The following is a 21,317-nucleotide window of genomic DNA, read 5'->3' on the forward strand; positions in this document are numbered from 1 at the left end:
CATCACTTCGGCTCTGACAGCACGCGACGATGCAGCGAGGACCTACACACCTGAGCCACTGTGCACACTGCGCTGTTGTGCTGTGGCTGCTTTTTGCAGAAATTTCTGCGGATTTGCCCATGTGCAAAGAGGTGAGATTGTAAGACACTGACACACAAAATAACATTTTATTTAACCCAGAAAGAGGTGGAAAATAATTTAAATAAAAGTAATTTAAATACAACAATTCATCTAACTTGTTTTAATGGTAGAGAGATATAGAAATTGGGAGCAAGTTTCTATCTTGTGTACATAGTGGCTTTGTAAAGATACATGTATTGTTAGGCATATTTACAAGGAAACAAGCTGTGTATTTAAAAATGTTATCATTAAAGTACTGAATCTCTGTACGCTCAAATTGAGCTTTATTTCTAGGTTTAATGTACCGCAGTAAAAAAAGCTAAGACACTTTTTTTCCTCATATTGTGTGTAAGGAACACATTTCTCTAGCAGGACAATATGCTTCCATCTGTGCTGTTACGGGGATTGTGCTCTTGTTTTACTATGAACTCCATATACTGCATTATCTTTTGTGCTCCCCCCCCCACGACGTCTGTGTTCAGTTTGCATAACAGCAGCAGTCGTAACTTTTGATAATAAGCAAAACCTCTCAACCCCCCTTTTTATTGCTTTATCTGCTTAGGTTACACCTCACTTCAGTAAGAGCAGTGTGAGGACCTGCAACGTTTCATTGTAACTTTATTGAGCTAACAAAGTTTGTGTTTAGGAGGTAGTCCAGGCAGGTGAGGTTGTTTTCATGTTAGGTTCTCTGACCCTGAGCCACAGCTGTCATGATGTCCTGTTGCCTTGGTTTCCTCATGTTTGTTTAAAGGAGGCTAAGGGACATCTCGGGTTTGATGCATTTTTACATCAGACCCTCCCACTCAAACCCGTATTCATTTCTCAGCAGAACTAATGTGGGGGCCCTAATAGAACAACAGAGACAGAGAAGTGCTGTCGCCGCTGTTGTGTGTCTGTTAACTATTAATCCCACTGGGCTGTGTGTGTGGGCTTAAAATGGTCTGCTAAGTGACCTTCTGGTGAATCTTACACCCTATAGTTGAAGAGAGATCAAATCTTGAGATTACTCAGTATTCATGAAGTCCTTAGAGATAGTGTCAGGCCAACAAGGTAACTATTATTTTCATTTCCCAAATTACACCGTAGAGACACTGACCAATTGTAAAAGCCTGCTTCTGTGATGATACCGAAATTGAATGCTTACAAAAGGATGAAATGAGTAAGCTTTTCTCTTCCCAGCTTAGTAAATAAACCCTGAAGGATGCAGAGAAGCCACAGCACATCCTTGACAAGCAAGAACAGTTGAGACTGCCACCAGGGCAAATATTTGCTTCAACTACTATTTGCAAAAGAGGCTGGCCCGATTTAGTGCCAGAAGCATGTAATGACCTACTAATCTAATTTTAACATATGTTTTTAAAATACACTCTAAATGTCTGTGATGTAGTTCTTTTTTATCATAGTAAAATGTATGGGTTTTAGTGATTTTTTTTTTTTAACCAAATCAAGGTTTGTTTTTCCTGAACAAAAATGACATTCGAAGGTGCTGCCAGGAGCCGTGAGAACGCTAGATGAGCAAGTTCATACAAACTGCAATTAATTTAAATGTCCATCCTAATTAAATGTGTATCAATATCATTTTTTTTTTCTGAATTTGCATTCCTCCAACTTGTTTCAGAATTTGCATCCTGTGCTGCAAGTGCTTTATTATCCAGCGGTGTGAAACTCACAGCTGTGCTTTTCCCCTGCAGTCAGATTATCACTTTGAGTACACAGAATGTGATGTACTCGGGTCGAGATGGAGGGTGGCGGTTCCCAACAAAGCTGACACCTGCACAGGACTCCCTGATCCTGTTAAAGGCACTCATTGTAGTAAGTTTCTTACTCTTACCGTACATGTCAGTTTAGACATTTTCTCCAACATTTCAACCTTCAATAATTCCCACCATCACACTGCAGAGTGGATATCTCCATGGAGATTTCTCATTTTCTCTCCTATATTTTTGCTTGACCTGTGTTTAGCCTTCTCCTGTAGTCAGGGAGAGTTCCTAGACATGCAGTCGCAGCAGTGCCAGAAGTGTTCAGCAGGCACCTACTCTCTGGGCACCGGCGTGGCCTTCGAAGAGTGGGACAGCCTGCCAACAGGTTTCGTCACTCATGGGGTGATGACAAATGAGTGGAAAGCATCTACAGACTGCTCTAAGTCAGAATAAAGTGTATTTTACTAATCTTGTCATAAAAGCCCCTCTTTTGTTTTAAGAACCTCATTAAAATGTTTCTGGTGACCATGTTCATGCAGCTCCACCTGGACACCAAAGGGTGACTATGTAGCCTCAAACACGGATGAGTGCACTGCAACGCTGTCTTACGCTGTGAGCCTGAAAAAAACTGGAACTCTGTCGTTTGAATATTTCTACCCCGACAACGGCATCTACTTTGAGTTCTTCGTAAGTGTTTCTGTTGCATGAAAGTTGCTGATCTACAGTCTGAATATTTAAATAACTTTTTTTAAAATTTTTATTTCCCTCTCATAGGTCCAGAATGATCAGTGTCAGTCAACAGAATCTGAGAGTCGATGGATGAAGATCTCAGAGAGCAACTGGAGCCAATACAAGGTTTCTCTGAGTGAAGCACCTCCCCGGCTTCCAGTTGTCATGTGTAATGGAGATTTGATGCAAACTGTTCTCACTTTTTTCAACTCTGTGCAGATAGAGCTGAGCAACGGCAACAACGTGCTGTACTGGAGAACCACAACATATGCTCTGCAGGGTAGCCCTGTCAAACCTGTGCTGTTGAGAAACATTCAGGTCTCAGGTACAGTAACGCTTTGGTGCCTGTGTGTAACAGCGTGTGTTTGTGCAACAGTTGCATGTGTTTTCTCCTCAACTCCATGTCTGTTAATGATTGAATACGGAATAACGGTTGTATTCCAGGGGTGGCCTACACATCTGAATGTTTCCACTGTAAACCTGGCACCCACAGTGCAACAGCAGGGTCTGCCCGCTGCACCCCTTGCCCTGCTGATACCTTCTCCAACAAGGGTGCCACTGTTTGCCATGAGTGTGACGAAGACAAATACTCTGGTATGCTTGGCTGCATCTCTAATGCTGCATACAACATCAGTCATGTTACACGAGGGACTTTCTCACAGCCATGATGTGTTTGACTGTAGTAACACGTGCAGAGCACTCGGCATGCAAATTTACTGCTTAAATAGTCACAGAGTTCTTATCATTGAATTTTAATGTAAGGTGTTCACTCTCCCTCACATGTGAAGGCTTTTTGTTACACTTTTTTTTCCTCCCCAGAACCTGGTTCAGGGAGTTGCAAACCCAGACCGGCATGTACCAACAGTGACTACTTCTACACCCACACCCCATGTGACTCTGAGGGAAAGGTGAGACCAGTTTAGTACAGACAAGCACAGAGGTGGAGTTTTCTTGGCTAATAATCCTTTGTTTTAACTATCTTTATTGTTTTTTTTAATACTCTCTCTGGCTGATTGTGCTGCAGAGCCATTGACTACAGTAATTTCTGGTTTGGTTTGTGTGTTAGACTCAGCTCATGTACAAATGGATTGAGCCAAAGATCTGCAGTGAGACATCTGAAGGAGCAGTGAAGCTCCCAGCGTCAGGAGAAAGGCAAACCTGCCCGCCATGTAACCCAGGCTTCTTTGTCACCAATTCATCCACATGTGAACCCTGCAGGAATGACTCCTACTCAAATGGAACAGGTGCAGAATCAGTAATCACCTTTTATTCTTCTCTCCTTTTATTTAAAATCATTCTGATAGATTTGTTCTGCTGTGACACAGAAGTGAAGATGTTGGTCATGTGTTACTACACTAAAAACAATATGATTTCATTAAACGTTTATTAAAGTCCCTTTATTTACCCATAATAAATAAAACACCACAGTATGACCTCATGACACTTCACGTTTTATCCTATCATTTATTCAGTTTGTTAATATACGTCCATTCTTGCATTTCGGGCATGCAATACATTTAAAACGTATTTTTGATGGGGAAAGTTCATGGTTAGTCATGATATTTTAAAAAGAAATTTCAAATAGGTGATGCCTAAAGCTGAATCCGCTGAAGTAATCAATCTTTGAGGTACAAAGATGGCTGGATAGAGGATGTTCACTTTATCAATAAATGCATGAAGAAATATTTGAGTGTTCAAAAATCATATTGGACAAAAAAGAATGGAAGGGGTTTCCATTTTTCTCCATCTTCAGTCGAGAATATCATTAAGTTATTCAAGAAACCCAGAGGTATTTCAGTGCATGAAGGGCCTCAGTGGGACACCTGTCTCATCCCTCAGACAGCATTGCATTATCAATCATCAGCAGCTGATATGACAACTTTGACAAACGATTACCGCAGGAAAGCTTTGTTAATGTTGCTATCTTAATAAATGTCATTTTACACTTTATTCAGCATAAAAGAAGCTTCATATTAACCTTGTATAAAGGTGTCATCAACTTTTCTGGGCCAGGCATCTGGAGGCATTTGGCATGGTCCATCACATAGTGAAAATTTGCATTATGATGAGGTGAATCAGTATTGCAAATTCTATTTGGATGATATGATCGCTGTGTGCCTAAAGAAAAGCATTATCCAGATGATCGACAGCAAATTTAAATGCCTGTGATGGTATGAGGTTAGTGGCCTTGGTAAAGGTAAATTACACTTCTGTGGCAGCTTCAAAATAGAAAATGATTCTTCTGAGATGTTAGAGCAGCATTTGCTGCATTCAGGACATCTTTTCTAGGGATGTCTATGCCTTTTTCAGCATGGCAGTGCGTAACCAGATTCTCTGCACAAGACATATCAAAAGTGGGACATGAACTGGACTGGCCTACCTCCACTGAAGACCTTTGCTTTACATCATATTACATTACACTTACAAACCTGACCTCCAATAGAGGTCAGCACAGTCTACAATAGAGAATGTGCTGATCATTTTGAAATGAAAAATGCCACGGCACGAAAACCGGTACTATTGCACACTTTGTCCCTTAATGGGGTTTTTCTGAGTTTTACATGGCTCGATAAAAGCGTTACTGCCCCAACTCGTGTTGCAGGCCTAAAATACCAAAATAGATTAATTTTAACAAATTAAATTAATATCATAATGTTTGCAGTGAAACAAAAGTGAAAGGAAAGAATTACTGCATGTATTTTCTGATTGGGGGTTTATATTTTGATTCAATAAAGCATATGGCTGTGACATGATAAAACATTCTGATATATCCTGAAAAAACGGCATATTTACATGATATGCTGATGGTTTCACATTTCTCACTCACAGTTTGTATCCAGTGTCCAGCTGGCACAGAGCCGATGATTGGCTTTGAGTACAAATGGTGGAACACAATGCCGAAAAACATGAAGAGCTCCGTTTTCCGTCAAGAGTTTAGTGACATGGATCGGAGCACAGGTGAGACTTGATATCAGATAACGCTGCGTTAGACAGGGAACTATGGATGTATCTTGGAGTTTTAACCAATAATTAATCCTCATTAAAAGAGCTATTTGAGTTATGGTAAGATACTTCTCAAAAGTGTAAGGCAATGTCAAGACTAAAAAGAAATAAAAGAAAAACATTCCCTGCCGAGGAATAATGTATTATCTTACTTTACTTTAAATACATAAATTAGAAAAATCCTGTTATTCTGTGAGTGTGATTGGGTTGCTGGTTGGATATAATAGAAGTGTGTTACTGTTGTTTTTTCGTAACAGCGTGGGAGGTGGCTGGGGAGTATGTCTACACCACCCCAGGAAATGAGGACTCCATCTACCCGATGCTCACGCTCACTGTTCCCGGGTACAGGTAAAGATTTTCCTTTATGGAACCACAAATAAAAATCTCTGTTACATGCTGTTCGTAATGACCCAAACTTGAGCTTATATCCTAGTAGCTGTATAACCACTGTAAGAGGAAAATAAACTATACGATAATGTTTAAGAAAATAATCTCCTCTCATCACAGGGTACCTCAGTTTATGGCAAAAGACAGTGAAAGGAGGGAACTCTCTCACATCACCTTCGTTTTTGAGACTGTGTGTACAGCTGACTGCAAGTTTTACTTCCTAGCGGTACGTGAAAATATTTTGTGTCTTATTTTTGTTAAGATGTACAGGTTGCATATAAACATTAAACTTGACTCCGTGTGAATTTGTGAGGTATGGAATGTCCCTGCAGGGTTATAGTGAGTGGAACAACAATGTGATCGAGCAGTGGAAAGGCCGAAGCAGGAAACAGTCGTACTCTTACCTGATCCAGAGCAACGACACCGTCAGCTTCACCTGGACATTTCAACGGACAGAAGAATTTGACACAGTGAGACACTGACACATATCATACTTCATAACCATGACTGGTTTTTTATCAACTTGAAATAATTTCAGTCGCAACAGTTAAGAGGAAAATGTCTCAACAGTTTCCACTGTCCAATTCGCTGGTTAGACAGCACATTGTTTTTTGTTTCATTTATTTTTTTATTTTTTGAATTCAAAGCTTTTATTTATGTAACTAAGAGACAAGAGATATGCAGAGAGAAGGGAACCTGGATGAGGCGTGACAAGCACATATACAGCCTGTGTATATGGGCTGCCTGCTGAGCCATCCCATAGCACATTGCTGTTTCATTTTCAGTCATTCATCATTCTTAGAGGGCTTTCAAATGTAGAGTTTGCTTGTGGATTGGTACTGTGTAGTGCAGCGTTTCTTGGTCCTGGTCCATACGACGTACTGGCGTGCATGGTTTAGATATTTCCCTGCTCCCAAAACACCTGATTTAAATAAATGAGACACCCCTTCATCAAAGTGCACAAGTGTGTCAACCACATTCATTTGAGCAGGGAAACATGTCGTCAGTATGTAGAAAGAGTGGGTCCTGAGGGCCAGGATTGAGAAACTTGGTGAAGTAAATGCTGTTTCATTATGTAACTCAAGAAATGAGCACCTGTCAGTTGCATGTTCTACATAAAAATTTAAAGAAAAAGGAGGCTAGAGCATATTCCAGCTGTCACTGGGGGGTAAAGAAAAACTTGAGAATTTCATTTTCTGGCATTGCATTTGTTTTTGTCAGTCTAATTATGGTATAATTAAGACTTAAGAAACTTTTTTTCCCTAATTTTCTTTCTGTGCAATTCTACCATATAAATATAGAATTATCTTATATAAATCTTTTTATATATGTTTTTTTTAAATATTTGTTATTTATTTCCTTTCCTATTTATTTTCCTTTATTTGACTGTTTACTATATTCTATACATATCTATCCATACATTTTCACTGACAGACAAGCCTGTAAGTCTGAATAAAGTAGGTCAAAATGTACAGTTACATATTCTAGGAAGGCAATAAAATATATTAAAAAATTAATTAAAAAAAAAGTTTACTGCTGAAATGAAAGTATTTACACTATTTGGTTTTACGAAAAGCTTTATATTAACATGTATATGATGTTGTTGCCTATCTTTATGTAGTTATAAATGCTATACGTTTAATGTATATGTACTGTAACTGTTAAGCTGTTGTGGTGCTGAGTTTTTGTGAGCTGAGTTGATTGTTGTTGTAATGCCAAATAGAAACTCTAGATGGCAGTCTTGAGCTGTAGGACCACTTAGTTCTCTGTTTGTAGTTTTTGTTTCATCTTTTGTTTCGTACACAATTACACTATAGATTGGGACATTTCTTCGGCTGAGCAGGAAGCTTAAATATGTCCATGAAACTTTACAGTTGAGTAATGACTCACAGTGTTTCTTTGGTTGCAGAACAATAGCTACAGCAGTGACTTTGCAAAGATCTACTCCATCCAAATCACCAATGTGGATGGAGGTGTGGCCTCACATTGTCACCTCTGCGCCCTGACCTCCGTCAAGGCTGACTCCAGCTGTGTTCTCTGCCCACCGGGTCACTTCATGGTCAGGGAGACAGGAGTGTGTAAGAGCTGCCCACCAAACTCCTTCATCAGGGCCAGTCAGCCTGTTGGAGAGGCTGCTTGTGTTCAGTGTGGACCGAACACAAAGAGAAACCAGGTGGGAGACCAATAGTCCAAATTGAAACTCTGCAAAGAAAAGCTTTGGATACGTTTTCAAGGACATACAGGTGTACAAGTCTGCTGAAATAAACTCCTCATTACTTTTGGTCATTGCAGTGCATTAAAACGTTACATTTTCCTTACTCTATTGGTACATTTAAGTGTAATGGATAAAGTTACAAGCAACTGGATTAAAGTGATTCCATCTTTACAATGTCCTTGGAATATGAAAAGTGCTTTAAAATATGTAATCGAGGAAAGAAATACCTATCTAACTGGACACTTAAAGGAATGCACTGCAAATGAGAAGTTATAAAATAGCATCTTGAGTACATCTGGTTTCCAGTGTTGATGTTATTCTTTTACATATTTGATTTTTAATTATTGCCCTAATTTTCTCAATTTAATTAGATATATACCTCTCACTTGTTTTTAAAACCAAATGTATTTTTTCATATACTGTTATTGGGAAGTTTCATCATATAACTTGCATGCAGAACATTCTGCACAAACTTAATCAAAGCCCTATGGCTTGTCTTACAAAAGACAAACCAAGTTAGCTTAGACAAACTTGAATTTTGCCAATAATTTGTGAAATAACAAAACACAGTAAATTAGTAGTTTGACTGACGTTGGCATCTGCCCTTACTGATAACAGGGTTATTCCCACTGCTGTAAATAAATGTATCTGCTGACTCTCTGATATCGTCCTGCAGGCTCACACAGCTTGTCTAAGTGACTGTACGTTGGATGTCAAGACAAAAGAAGGGACCTTGCTGCGATATGATTTCTTTCCCCTGTCCAATATCACCAGCTTCCTCAGCAGCCCTCGCTTCACTAACAAAGGCCTGCAGTATTTCCATCTGTTTAATTTAGGATTATGTAGGACAGAGGTGAGAAAGCTGAAAAAATATATTTCATACTTCACTCAAAATATTTTTTCATGAAATTCAACTTTGACATGCATTTTACTTCAATGTGTGCATCTTACAGAGCCAAGCACTAGCCTCCTGTGTGGACAATGTAACAGAGAATGGGAGAGTGGTCAGAGGATACATCTGTCAGTCCACTGTGGTCCCCTCTGACATCAGGAGTCAGAAAACGGTGTCCTCCCAACCTTACATCATCGGTGACTCACTCATTGGTATGAACAAAATCTGTGCTTGTCTATTTTTGTAACTTTTTGTCAGAGTTTAGTAATCATTTGTTATCTAAAAATCCACACCTATGGACAAGACTTTGGAGCTTTAAAGTGTTAGTGACCTACAATTGAAGTTTAACATCTATTTAATTAAAAGGAATTGTTTCCAGGAAAACCACCAGCCTGCTTATAACAAGGAATTAATGCAGTTGAGGAGTGGTCAAAGTGTGCAGATTTTTTTTTTTTTCCTCGTTTTGATACGTACAGTATTGGAGCCAGCCCCTGGTGGTTGTTAGTGCTATTGCATCTTAAGTTACTGCCAAAGAGTAGCAGGTAGGTAGGCCTATGTGTCTGCATTGATCTTACTTTTGGCTTTTCCATAAGTTTGCACACAGTCCTCAAACATTATGCATAAGCTCTTGCAGATCATTTAAAACTGCATTGTGATCATTTGAAAGCTACCCTGACTTGTGTCGTAGCTTATAGTTACTGATTTTTTTTTTTTTTTATGACCATGACTCAGTGGGCAACCAGAGAGGCTGGTGGTTCAAATCCTGAACTCAAAAGTGAAAAATCATGATTTTGATTATCTTGTTTTACAAGTGAATAAAGTCTTTAATATAACACAGTGTTTTTAAACCCTGGTCTTCAGGGGCCACTGACCTGAATGTTCTAGATGTTTTCCGTATGTCAGCATACCCTGATACGAATGACTGTCATTAACAGACTTCTGCAGACCTTGATGAGAAGCTAATAATAACCAGTAATTAGAATCAGGTGTGTTGATGCAAGGACACATCACAAACATGCAGCACAGTGGGCTCAAAGGACCAGGGTCGGAGACTTCTGATATAGCATCAAACAGACATTCCTTTCTTTGTTTGCTTGGTGTTGATAGTTATGCTTACATTGTGTGTCTCAGGACTATCAGATAACAATGCTCCATTTCTTTAATTTCTGAAGGTGTGACCACTGAGACTACCCTGGGTGGCATCTCTTCACCGGCAAAGTTGTTCCCCTCATCGTCCAGTCTGCCAGATGTCATATTATATTACAAGTAAATAAGATAACAGCTGTTAATTTATTTAACAAATCCCTTAAAATCCACGCTATCTTTTTCTGTGTGAAAATTACTAAAAGCAAAGTCTGTGAAAATTTAGTTTTTGAATTTTGAAATAGTGTTTTTGAATTTAATTAAATTGAATTTGAATTTTATAACTTTGAAAGAAACAGTGAGCAATACTCTTGGACACATTGTACTTTTAAATAGTGCACTTTGTCACATTTATGCCCGGCCTAATCTCAGGCTTATGTTCTTAAATGACATTCGCCCCCTGTGCCAGGGGCTCCCGGGTATAACGAGTGAAACCATGACCTTAAGTGGATGAATGGTAATGGTTAATCCGTGGTGATACTTACAAATGCATACTGGTAGACCTTTGATGCTGGGAGCTGCATAATTTCTGAAATAATGAAATGTAACTGAAAACCAAAAACACTTAAGATTCATTAAGTCATATTATTCATCCCCGTCCTGCAGCAGCTACACGGGCTTCCAGTCAAGTTTCACATTGAATTAAAAATCCTCCTGTTAACGTTCAAGGCCATCCAAAACCTTGCCCCCCCCCCATATCCATTTGACCTGCTTCATGTTGCTGCTCCCTCCTGTACCCTCCATTCTTCCTCCTCCATCCACTTGACTGTCCCCACCACCCGTCTCACCACCATGGGGTGCAGCGCTTTCAGCCGCTCTGCTCCTCGGCTCTGGACCTCATTACCATATGAGCTCAGAAATATAAATTCCCTTCCACTCTTTAAATCCACACTCAAGACCCATCTGTTTGAAACTGATTAAAGTAGCATCGTCTAATTTTAACTTGTTTTTATCTTGTGCACTATAGTTTTGTTTATGGTATTTGGTTTTATTGTGGGTTTTTTTATCTTCTGAACAGTGTCTTTGAGTGCTAAAAAGGCACTTGTAAATAAAAATATATTATTGCACAGTGGAAGACTTTTATCTGCAACATTGTCTTGACATTTACAGGTCTAGTGATACAACGCAGGCCTGTAAACAAGGAAGATCAGCCACAGTAAGACTTAGATGCAACCCCACAGTTACTGCTAAGGACCACATCACATTTCCAAGGTATTGCACGCATGAACCGAGCTCAACCTTTTAACAGTTTAAATGTATAGTCATATCATGCCAAATAGACACACTGTGCACCAGCATGTGACACATTCAACTCTCAGAGCCTGGATTGTAGACAAACTAACTACTTGGAGAATCACTTAAACCTTGTGTTCATGTTTCTCTGAACTTGTTTTTCTTCACAGTAACTGTTCAGAGGGGACATGTGATGGTTGTACCTTTCACTTCATGTGGCAGAGCCAGCATGCATGTCCACTGTGCACCAAAAACCACTACCGAGAAATCGTCAGCGCTTGCATCCAAGGAATACAGGTAGTCCTGCAAAACCATGCATGCATTGACATATCGTTTCACCTTTAAAGCCCAAGAAATCCACCACCGATACAATGCACACACGTCTTATATGGAAAGATCCTTTGTGTATAAATGTTCTTATAATAAAAGAAATCAAGGATTCAAGTAGGTTTTTGAAATGTCTTCTTGTCTAAAATGAGTCTTCTTTTGTGCCTCAGAGAACCACGTATGTTTGGCAGCAGCCTCTGCAGTGTTACGGAGGAGAATCACTACCGGCACAAAAAGTCAGTGCTTGTGTGACTCTGGATTTTTGGCTCAAGTTTGGTGTTTCTGTTGGAGTGATTGTTGCGGCGCTGCTCATCAGTATCAGCTGTTATTTTTGGAAGAAGACGCACAAGTGAGAAAATTAAACTTTGTTTTATTTATCATTTTCATGACCATACGCTATTTTATGTTTGCTATTCCTGTCATGTTATACCTGTAGGTTGCAATATAAGTATTCCAAGTTGATGATGAGCTCCGGGGGCAAAGAGTGTGAGTTGCCCACAGCGGACAGCTGTGCAATAATGGAGGGAGAGGATGTAGAAGATGATCTTATGTACCTCACCAAGAAATCCCTCTTTACCAAAATTCGGTCCTTCTCACGTGAGGTGAGTAGCTCCCTCATTTCAAGTTCACACTGAACTGGTTAACATGCTTCATGACGTTATCAATGTGTTGGCAGAGAACATCAGATGGATTTGACTCAGTTCCTCTGAAGTCATCATCCTCCTACCATCAGCAAGAGTGGGAGGACTCAGATGATGCTGAAATCAAAGGATGAGCAGATCATTCAGGAATGACGTCTTCAGGCTTAGAGTGTTAAACATCAGTGCAGCTCTGGTAGTCCTTGTGGAGTTTGAAAACACACATGGACAATATTTCATTTATTACTATGTCTTACTCCCACTCTCTTACTGAGAGAGTTCTTACAAATTCATTAGAACTTTGTTTTGTATTATTTGACACATACTAGATTGCCGAGCTTAATATTGAAACAGAAAGGCTCCACATGCAGAATTACTGTATTTTTACTATCAAACTTCGTAAAACAATTGCTTAGTAGAAGTATTAACTTTTTTGTGGATGTGTAAATCTATGTACATTTTTCACTCTTCTGAATGCATACAACGTTATATCTTATGTTTAAAAAAATATATAAAAAAATCAGGCTACTATGTTTTTTAAGCCAGCACCAGCACTGCATTGTTTATCTTAGAATTGTATTTGACAATATATGATTTATATTTGCAGAGGCTAATTTGTTGTGCTGTGTATTACATTATGATGTACTTATGTTTTAGAGTGAAGTAAAGCCTTTTTCTTTAGAGAAAATCATCAAAGGTGCAACTTACAGTGCTGCCTTCAGGTCCTCTCTGTAAGATAATGTGTATGCGGAAATGATACAACAACAGTAGTTTAATTAATGCCTTAATAAAAAGTGAATTTTAGTATTCATATGTGGCTACATAGTTATTCTACATAGTTAGCCTATTCTATGAAATTGTTTAAGTTGATACCTACATTTTTATGCATTATAAAAGTTGCATATATATATATATATATATATATATATATATATATATATATATATATATATATATATATATATATACACTTACAGTGCGACCTTTAATGCTGCCTTCAGGTCCTCTTTGTGAGATAATATGAATGCGGAAAAGCCTTGATAATGCCTTGATAAAGACTGAGTTTAATATGTGTGTGTGTATATATATATATATATATTAATATAATATATATATATAATTTGTATTCATATTTGGCTACATAGTTATTCTATAAAATTGTTTAAGTTGATACCTACATGTTTATGCATTATAAAAGTTGAATATATATATATGCGCATTGCAAATGAAGAAATAAGCTAACTTGTTGCTTCTGACTGATGCAACTATATTTTTACAATGCATCTTATTTGCTCTTCTCCGCTTAATGACGCTTCATGTAACCTGATAATTAATTTTCCCGGTGGTACCTGAATGCGGCACTTTCAGTTCTCTTCTCGTCGCTCAGCTGTCCGGGCTCGTTCTTCTCGCGATATTGTACGACGGGGTTGCTACAGTTGGGTAGCAGTCGGTCCTTGGTCTGGAAAGGAGCAAAAAAAAAAAAAAAAAAACGTGAATTAAAACCGTGCACAGGTCGGGCGGCGCTTCTCCTGCAACTTTTTAGGGGGACAGCAACTCTCAAGACCGGTACTGGGCGAAGTTCCGGGGCAACGAGGAGCATTTTACTCTTTGCTCTCCTTTCGATCGCTCCGGTGAAGTTGCAGCAGCGTGCGAGACTTCACTCGGACTACCAACTTTCTGGGCAGAAAAGTCGGTCGGTGGTCGACAGTTTTGTTCTGCAGGAATGTCGCAGAAAGAGAGACCCACTTTTTACCTGCAGGAGGTCAACAAGACGATATGGGAAGTGCCGGAGAGGTACCAGAGCCTGTCCCCGGTGGGCTCCGGCGCGTACGGATCCGTGTGGTGAGTGCTATTCACGGGGAGTTGGGTGGAGTGAAGGCTGATTTGTGGTTCCGCGTTACACCAACGCAGAGCATACGGCGTAGGGGGGCGCGTCGCTGCGTAACCTACGCCGTAGGATCTGCGTCGATTTCCCCCAGTCTCGTCCCCCAAACTTGGCCACCTTTCATTGAGACGAGGCCTGCTAAAGTTTAGCTCGAGGTGGAGCCACGATGTTCAACAAGGAGACATGTCGACCTGTTATCGATCAACATCCACTTATGAAACATGCAATTAACTTATCTTCTAACTCTGAGCATCCGGCAGTAAACTGCGCACGTACTTAAAACACTTTTAAGTGTTTAGGCACAAATCTGATGTCCAGAGTTCAAATCGGCGTGATTTACTATGCGTAAAGACATTTAATGATTATTTTCAAAGCGAAGATAGGAAATTAATGCTTTTTGAATGCATTGTGAAAAAAATAATTATTATGGTAAACTTGGATTTATTGAGCAACTTTAAAATCCCCTCAAAAAATGCATGAATAATGCCCTTTAAAAAGTTACACTGCAAAAACTCAAAATCTTACCAGGAATATTTGTCTTATTTCTTGTTAAAATGTCTCATTTTTAGTCAAAAAATCTTATTTACACTTAAAACAACAGTCATTACCATAAAAATAACTTATTTGACAATTTTCACCCGTTTCAAGTTAATTTTCACTTGAAATAAGTAGAAAAACCTGCCAGTGGGACAAGATTTATCTTCTCATTACAAGCAAAAAATCTTGTTCCACTGGCAGATTTTTCTACTTATTTTAAATGAAAATCTACTTGAAACAGGTGACAATTGTAGTTTTTTTCCAGTGATGAGTCTTGTTTTAAGTGTAATGAGATTTTTTTTGACTAAAAATGAGACATTTTAACTAGAAATAAGACAAATATTCTTGTTAAGATTTTGAGTTTTTGCAGTGTATAATGGCCAGAAAGATTTAAATAGAGCGATTCTACTAATTGGTCGTTGTGACTGGTGTATCTTTGGGATATTCCGTAGGCCTGTGAGTATCTTTAAATAATGAATAAATAGATACATTGACGACCTAAGCATTTGCTAATTACAAAGAGTAATGTGCATATGAACTGTAATGTCCCTAATAATAGCAGTTAAGCCCCCCCAATGCAAACTCCACATGATGGCAAGATTCATGAAAACAATGTTTCATTGTCTCTCAATAATAACAAATCGAAAACTTTTCATTTCTCATGGCGCCTCCACCAGGGATTTTCTGAGTTATTACCAAGCAAATCTGCAGCATGGGTGTATTTGCACTTACAAAGAAAGGGAGAAGGTTACCCCTCTTTGATTTGCGCCTCTCGCTGGAGAATCTCTACGTTAAGGTGGATTTTCTGTTTTACATCAAAAAAGGTTAATTTTTGAATGATTGGTCTGGAGATTAAATAGGCTGCCCTGATACTATCTAGGGCACAACGTTGACAGTGAAACACTTGGTAGAGTGAGCAGATGTTTGTTTTGCAAATGGGAGCAAACAGCTGTGCTGTTGCTGGGCAATGGGATAATCTGTTGCTGGTCAGATTACTGTAATGACTGTGATTGTTATTTTTTTTTTCCCCCTCTATAAAAGGCATGCATAAACAAGACATAAAAAAAACTATTAATAGCATTTCATTTTTTAATCATACATTTACATTGTTTTTAAATTAACTCCCTTTTATTTATCAGTATGTCTGTTTCGATGATGACTATAGCCAGGTTCAATAGTTTTTTTAGGTAATTTCAAGAATTAAAACTGATATGGACGGAGAATATTCAAGTGGTTATGGCATCTTATGTGAAAAGTTAGAAGGACTAATTCTTACCTTAGACATCATCGTGAACTTGAAAGAATAGATGTAAGGGGGATTGTTATATTGCTATGCAAATTGAGCGCTGTGTGTGTATCGTACGAGCAAAGAGGTGTCGGCACACAGTTGTTACGGTTCCTCTGCTTGACAACTTTCAATCTTAAGCATAACCTCTTTTGTTACTTGTTGTTGAAAAAATAAGCAATCTCTCGAATAAAAAGCTTACAAAAAATCTGAAAGAACTTAAGGTAACATCTAATTTTTCAGGAGGTTTTATTGCTTGTAAAGGAGAGAGGCACACGAGAGCAAACTAATTAATGATGTGTTTCAGTAGATGGAAGGTAACTTGTGTTCATGTTTTTTTTTTTTTTTTTTCAATTGTTATAAAATAACTACAAACTGTATGGAGGTATAATGGGTGTAGGCCCAATGTAGAGGACCGAAGAAGAAGACAGCCATCCAATGCCTATTGAATGTAACATTTCTGACTCGGTCAAATAAGATGGAAGTTTATAAGTTAGTTTCCATCTCAAAAGCTTATTGCATTTTCTAAATTCTGGGAAAATGTGCTCTGGTGCCGCTTCTATACCTTCTACGTGATAGGATACACTGGAACCAGAGCTTTAAGTTTTTAATTACTTTAGTAATATAATAATAGTTTAGTTTTAATTTTTATTTCATTTTTTTAGTTTGTTTGATTATATCAGTTTAGTTTTATTTAGTTTAACAAGCACATCAGTAGTTTTAGTTTTAAAAAATTGGTTAGTTTTAGTTTATTTTTAGTTTTTGAGGTATTGACTTGCAGATAAACAAAGCAATGTAGGTTGAAAGAATCCTATCAACAGTGCCATACAGAACAAAAATCCTTTGTTCTTTCTTTTGAGCAATTGGAGTTAGAAAAAAAGAATTAGTAAATAGGAATGCCAAGCCACAAACATGAAAAAACAAGGTATGAAATGAAAGTGAAAACAACATGAATTTGACCTTCTGTTTCATTTGTTCTGTTAGTTTTACATTATTTTTATTTCAGTTTACATGATTATTTTTTCACTGTTGGTTTCAGTTTTTAGTTTTGTTAACTATAATTACGGTACTGTGATTGAAACAAAGCAGGAAATGCTATTGTATACCGCAAACAGTTTTTTTCATACATCACTGAACATTAATATGTCATTGATCATGAAACTGACTAGGATTTTTGCTTGTTTTTAATGTAATGTTTATACATATTTTTGTTGCTGGTAACCTCCCCTCCTTGCGACACACGCATACACACACACCACTTTGGCTGTGAATTTTTTAAATTTTCAAATCTATATAGACTCTATCAAACAACACAGTAGGACCACAAGCGTATGACAACCGCTTTTATTAGCCATTTGTCGTCACATTGTCGTTTCACCATGGCAGACTAATTTCAGCAGCATCCATCCCATAATTACTTAACCTACCCTAAGTGTGGTTGCATTCTCTCAGCACTATGGTTGTTTTTTTTCCAAGTCTCTGTGAATTCTTCCGAACATCTGTGCTTGACTTCATGATATTTTCTATTTCAGTAGGGGAAAAATATTTCAGAAAGGGATATAGGATATAATTCTCATAGACTAATCGACTACAACCCTGGTGATGTTTGTGCGTCCCAGGAAATCCTGGATTGTGGCCAGAGAAACAGTGTCAAGAAGCTTCTCACCAATCATGATGAGCAGCACAGAGGGAAGTGCTGGTTTTTGGTCAGACAGTCAACCCTTTTGATTGCAGCCAGGGTTGTTTCCAATCTGCTGAGAGATGACATTTTGTGCTGATGCCACCCCTTTTCTAGCCTTAAGCAATTCTTACTGCACGTAAAATGAAGCCCATTCTAGGATGTATGAAATGCTTCATTTCAACATAAATGGGGCAGTCCTGCTTATCCAAAGTTGATTTTGTATTCAAAATATTCTGCTGATGTTTAGTATTTGTCTTTAATCAGGAAATAATTGAATTACATCCATATGTGTATTATTACTGATTAGATCTAAGTTCATGTTTGCCCTCTTTCTTTAACAGTTCTGCGTTTGACATGAAGATGCCTTTGAAGGTGGCTGTGAAGAAGCTGTCGCGGCCGTTTCAGTCCATTATCCATGCCAAAAGAACATACAGAGAGCTGCGTTTGCTTAAACATATGAAGCATGAAAACGTGAGTTTTTGTCTCCTCCTTTTGTTTTGCCTGGTAGTAAATGGGTTTAAAGAACAAAATTTCCTCCCGGACTGCATATTTTCCTCCAAAATCTGCATCTGTGTTTTATTCTGACTGTGGTCTCCTTGTTTTCGTAGGTTATTGGCCTCTTGGATGTTTTCACCCCTGCTACTAGTCTGAAGGAATTCACTGACGTGTAAGTTTAATTTTTGTGTTTAGAATAATTAACTAAATCTCGTCTTTTTGTCTCTGTTCTCTTTTCTTCACTATAGCAACTCTTGTGCGTATTTTAACAGTGATGCTAATGCAGCGTTTGGTTTCTCAGCAGCAGACAGTCTTAACTGTGGCTGGAAAACACCTGGAGGGAGGCCATCAGACTAAACACACTGAAACATTTTTTAGATCGTCCAGTTTGTTACTGATTCACTCTCTGGCTGCAGCCAGAGTTACTTCATCTCGGGCTTCCTTACTTATATTTCCTGAATTCAGGCTTTGTGTAATACAATAGAGCTGTATTGCAACTTGCAAACAGGTAGTTCATGTTTGTTGATGTTGAAAGTAGTTAGAAATGGGAAGTGAACAGATAGACAGCGATGAAGTCCGCAGATGTAATATCCTCTTTTTATGGCGTGTCAAGCTGTCTCAGGATTGATCAGTAACATTGGAATAGTGGCGCAAAAAGTGGGTTTGCACTTCATGCAATGCAAATAGTTGCTAGAGGGGGTGCCAAAGAAATGGGGGGGAAATATTTTGAGTTGGCATTTTCTGTATTTAACAGCTGTTTGTGCATGTGTAAATGAAATGATCAATAACAGAGAGCCATGTCAACAGTTAGGCACCCCTCCGCTCCCTACCTCCCCTCCTCTCGCCCCCTCACATACACACACACACACACACACACACACACACACACACACACACACACACACACACACACACACACACACACACACACACACACACACACACACACACACACACACACACACACTATAGACGTTCCAGTGCGCGCCCCCTGGAGTACGTGCTTGAGTGTGTTTTGTTTTGAATTTTATTTTGAATTGTGTTATTACATTTGTAAAAGGTCTGCATACCCCTCAGAAAGTAGGTAGTTGTGCTCCTGCATTGGAAGCATGTTTTCTTATGATTAACGTATATTAAAATGAGTGTGAGATTAAATTCACAAAGATTGGAAGAACATGTAAAATTCCTATACCAAAATAATATCTTTTTGTTTTGAGGAAGCACAAGAGTGCTTGCTGACTTGTAAATGAGGAAACTGCATCATAATGGCGTTGTAGAGATTTTTGAACTGAGTCATTCAGCCACAGAGCAGGATTTATTGTAAGAAAGAATTTCAGAAATTTTCCAAGTAGTTTGGCAGATGATTTTGTTACATAATATTAAACTTGTTTGGCAGTCTGTGAAGGCAAGGCCCAAAATTAACTTTTTGACTCACTCGCCAAGTGGACCAGCCAAGCTTTTCTTTTTCTTTTTTTTACCAGCCAAAATAATTATTTGCCTTTTTGTGTTTAATACCCATTCGTTTTCATTGAGATAAAGTACTATGTTGAATACAAACTTAAAAAAAAAAGTTTAGAAAAAAGTTGAAGCAGAATTATTTATAATATATTGATGAATGACTGAGTGTGCGTGCGTGTCTTAGGGACACAAGCGATCCATTGTGCAGTTTTATGTACTACTACCCCTTTTTAAGGCCCTTTTATATTGGCAGGTACCCTGCGTTTAAGGCAAGGCAAGTTTATTTATGTAGCACAATTTAACACAAGGTAATTCAAAGTGCTTTACATCAACATTAAAAGCGGAATGACATAATTAGACAGTAAATAACAAATAAAATGAAATGAAATTATGAGAAAAGAAGGTAAAATAATAAAAAGCACAAGTTGCTGAAAACCAAGGGCAGTAGAGTACCGCAGGTACACATCTCATTCATGGTTTTCAGAAAGTATTTAATTTAAGAGTATGCTTAAATACCAAATAAATGAAAAAGAGGTAAAATAATAAAAAGCACAAGTTGTTAAAAAGAAAGGGCTGTAGAGTACAGCAGGTAAGTATTTAATTTAGGAGTCCGCTTCAGTAAACAGTAATGTTTTTAGCCCTGATTTAAAGGAGCTGACAGTTGGAGCAGACCTCAGGTCTACAGGAAGTTTGTTCCACCGGTGAGGAGCAGAATAACTGAACGCTGCCTCACCTTGCTTGGTTCTGGTTCTTGGGACACACAACAAACCAGATCCAGATGAACCTCAGGGGTCTGGGAGCTTCATAGGAACTAACAGATCAAGCATGTATTTTGGTCCAAGACCATTCAGGTCTTTGTAGACCAGCAGTAAGATTTTAAACTCTATCCTTTGACTCAAGCCAGTGTAGTGATTTCATGACCGGTGTAATATGGTGCAGTTTCCTGGTGTTTGTAAGGACTCTGGCGGCAGCGTTCTGGATCAGCTGTAGTTGCCTAATAGATTTCTTGTTAAGGCCTGTAAAGAGGCCATTGCAATAATTTAATAGGGGTTTGTATCGGCAAGAACCTCAACATACGATACGTATCCCAATATATATGGGTCCCGATACATGTATCACAATACAATACTTACTGTTACATTTTGATATATATTAATGTATTTTACTTTGTTAACTTAGTCAAAAACATGATTTCCTGTAAACGTACACTGGAGGATACTGATCATAGAACTGATTCTAATTAATGGTCCTAATTAGCTTGTCATCAAGTTCTGCACATCTATGTTGATGACACAGCCACTTGTATCACGGTGTGCTGAAGCACGGTAACGTCTAAAACGTGCAGGACAGTGTGTCTGGAGGACCAGGGTCGGGAAACACTGGACTAATCCAATGAGTAATTGGACGATTATTCTAACTATTATTTTTCTGTTGTTGGAATAATATAAATGTTTCAAATAGATATAAAAAATCCTTAATATAATGTATTAAACGTAGTGTGTTGGCTGTTCATTTTACATTGAGTGAAATGGGGTGTTGAGATGGCCCTGCGAATAATTTGCCTGTGAGGGTACACTTAATCGCGGGTC

General features: G+C 38.4%; 2 protein-coding genes and 1 long non-coding RNA gene across 5 annotated transcripts in view; 2 read left to right on the forward strand and 1 right to left on the reverse strand.

The window, feature by feature from the left end:
* On the forward strand, positions 1-13,267 carry elapor1 (endosome-lysosome associated apoptosis and autophagy regulator 1). Of its 2 annotated transcripts, none has more exons than XM_061736251.1 (22): positions 1-131; positions 1,812-1,932; positions 2,083-2,263; positions 2,360-2,507; positions 2,595-2,675; positions 2,769-2,874; positions 2,994-3,143; positions 3,369-3,457; positions 3,616-3,793; positions 5,379-5,507; positions 5,810-5,900; positions 6,060-6,165; positions 6,272-6,409; positions 7,849-8,112; positions 8,831-9,007; positions 9,108-9,258; positions 10,219-10,312; positions 11,300-11,401; positions 11,593-11,719; positions 11,920-12,098; positions 12,186-12,351; positions 12,426-13,267. In XM_061736251.1, the coding sequence occupies exons 1-22, from the start codon at positions 30-32 to the stop codon at positions 12,522-12,524; spliced, it is 2,979 nt and encodes a 992-aa protein (XP_061592235.1). In that variant the 5' UTR covers positions 1-29; the 3' UTR covers positions 12,525-13,267. The 2 variants fall into 2 exon arrangements, with proteins under 2 accessions (XP_061592235.1, XP_061592237.1); XM_061736253.1 differs by having other exon boundaries at positions 98-131; positions 1,837-1,932.
* LOC133457238 (uncharacterized) lies at positions 12,119-14,250 on the reverse strand. The gene is made up of 3 exons (XR_009783850.1): positions 14,141-14,250; positions 13,737-13,846; positions 12,119-12,507 (listed from the first exon to the last, which is right to left on the reverse strand). It is a non-coding gene; the product is annotated as an uncharacterized LOC133457238 (long non-coding RNA).
* The window catches only part of mapk14a (mitogen-activated protein kinase 14a), a 22,072-nt gene continuing 14,562 nt past the window's right edge, over positions 13,808-21,317 (forward strand). For both annotated transcript variants that reach the window (XM_061736254.1, XM_061736255.1), the window contains exons 1-3: positions 13,808-14,229; positions 18,117-18,246; positions 18,384-18,442. In XM_061736254.1, the coding sequence (XP_061592238.1) occupies positions 14,111-14,229; positions 18,117-18,246; positions 18,384-18,442 (308 nt within the window). In that variant the 5' untranslated portion in view covers positions 13,808-14,110. The remainder of the gene's footprint in view (positions 14,230-18,116; positions 18,247-18,383; positions 18,443-21,317) is intronic.

Source organism: Cololabis saira, chromosome 12 (genome assembly GCF_033807715.1).
Source record: "Cololabis saira isolate AMF1-May2022 chromosome 12, fColSai1.1, whole genome shotgun sequence".
Classification (NCBI taxonomy): Eukaryota; Metazoa; Chordata; class Actinopteri; order Beloniformes; family Belonidae; genus Cololabis; species Cololabis saira.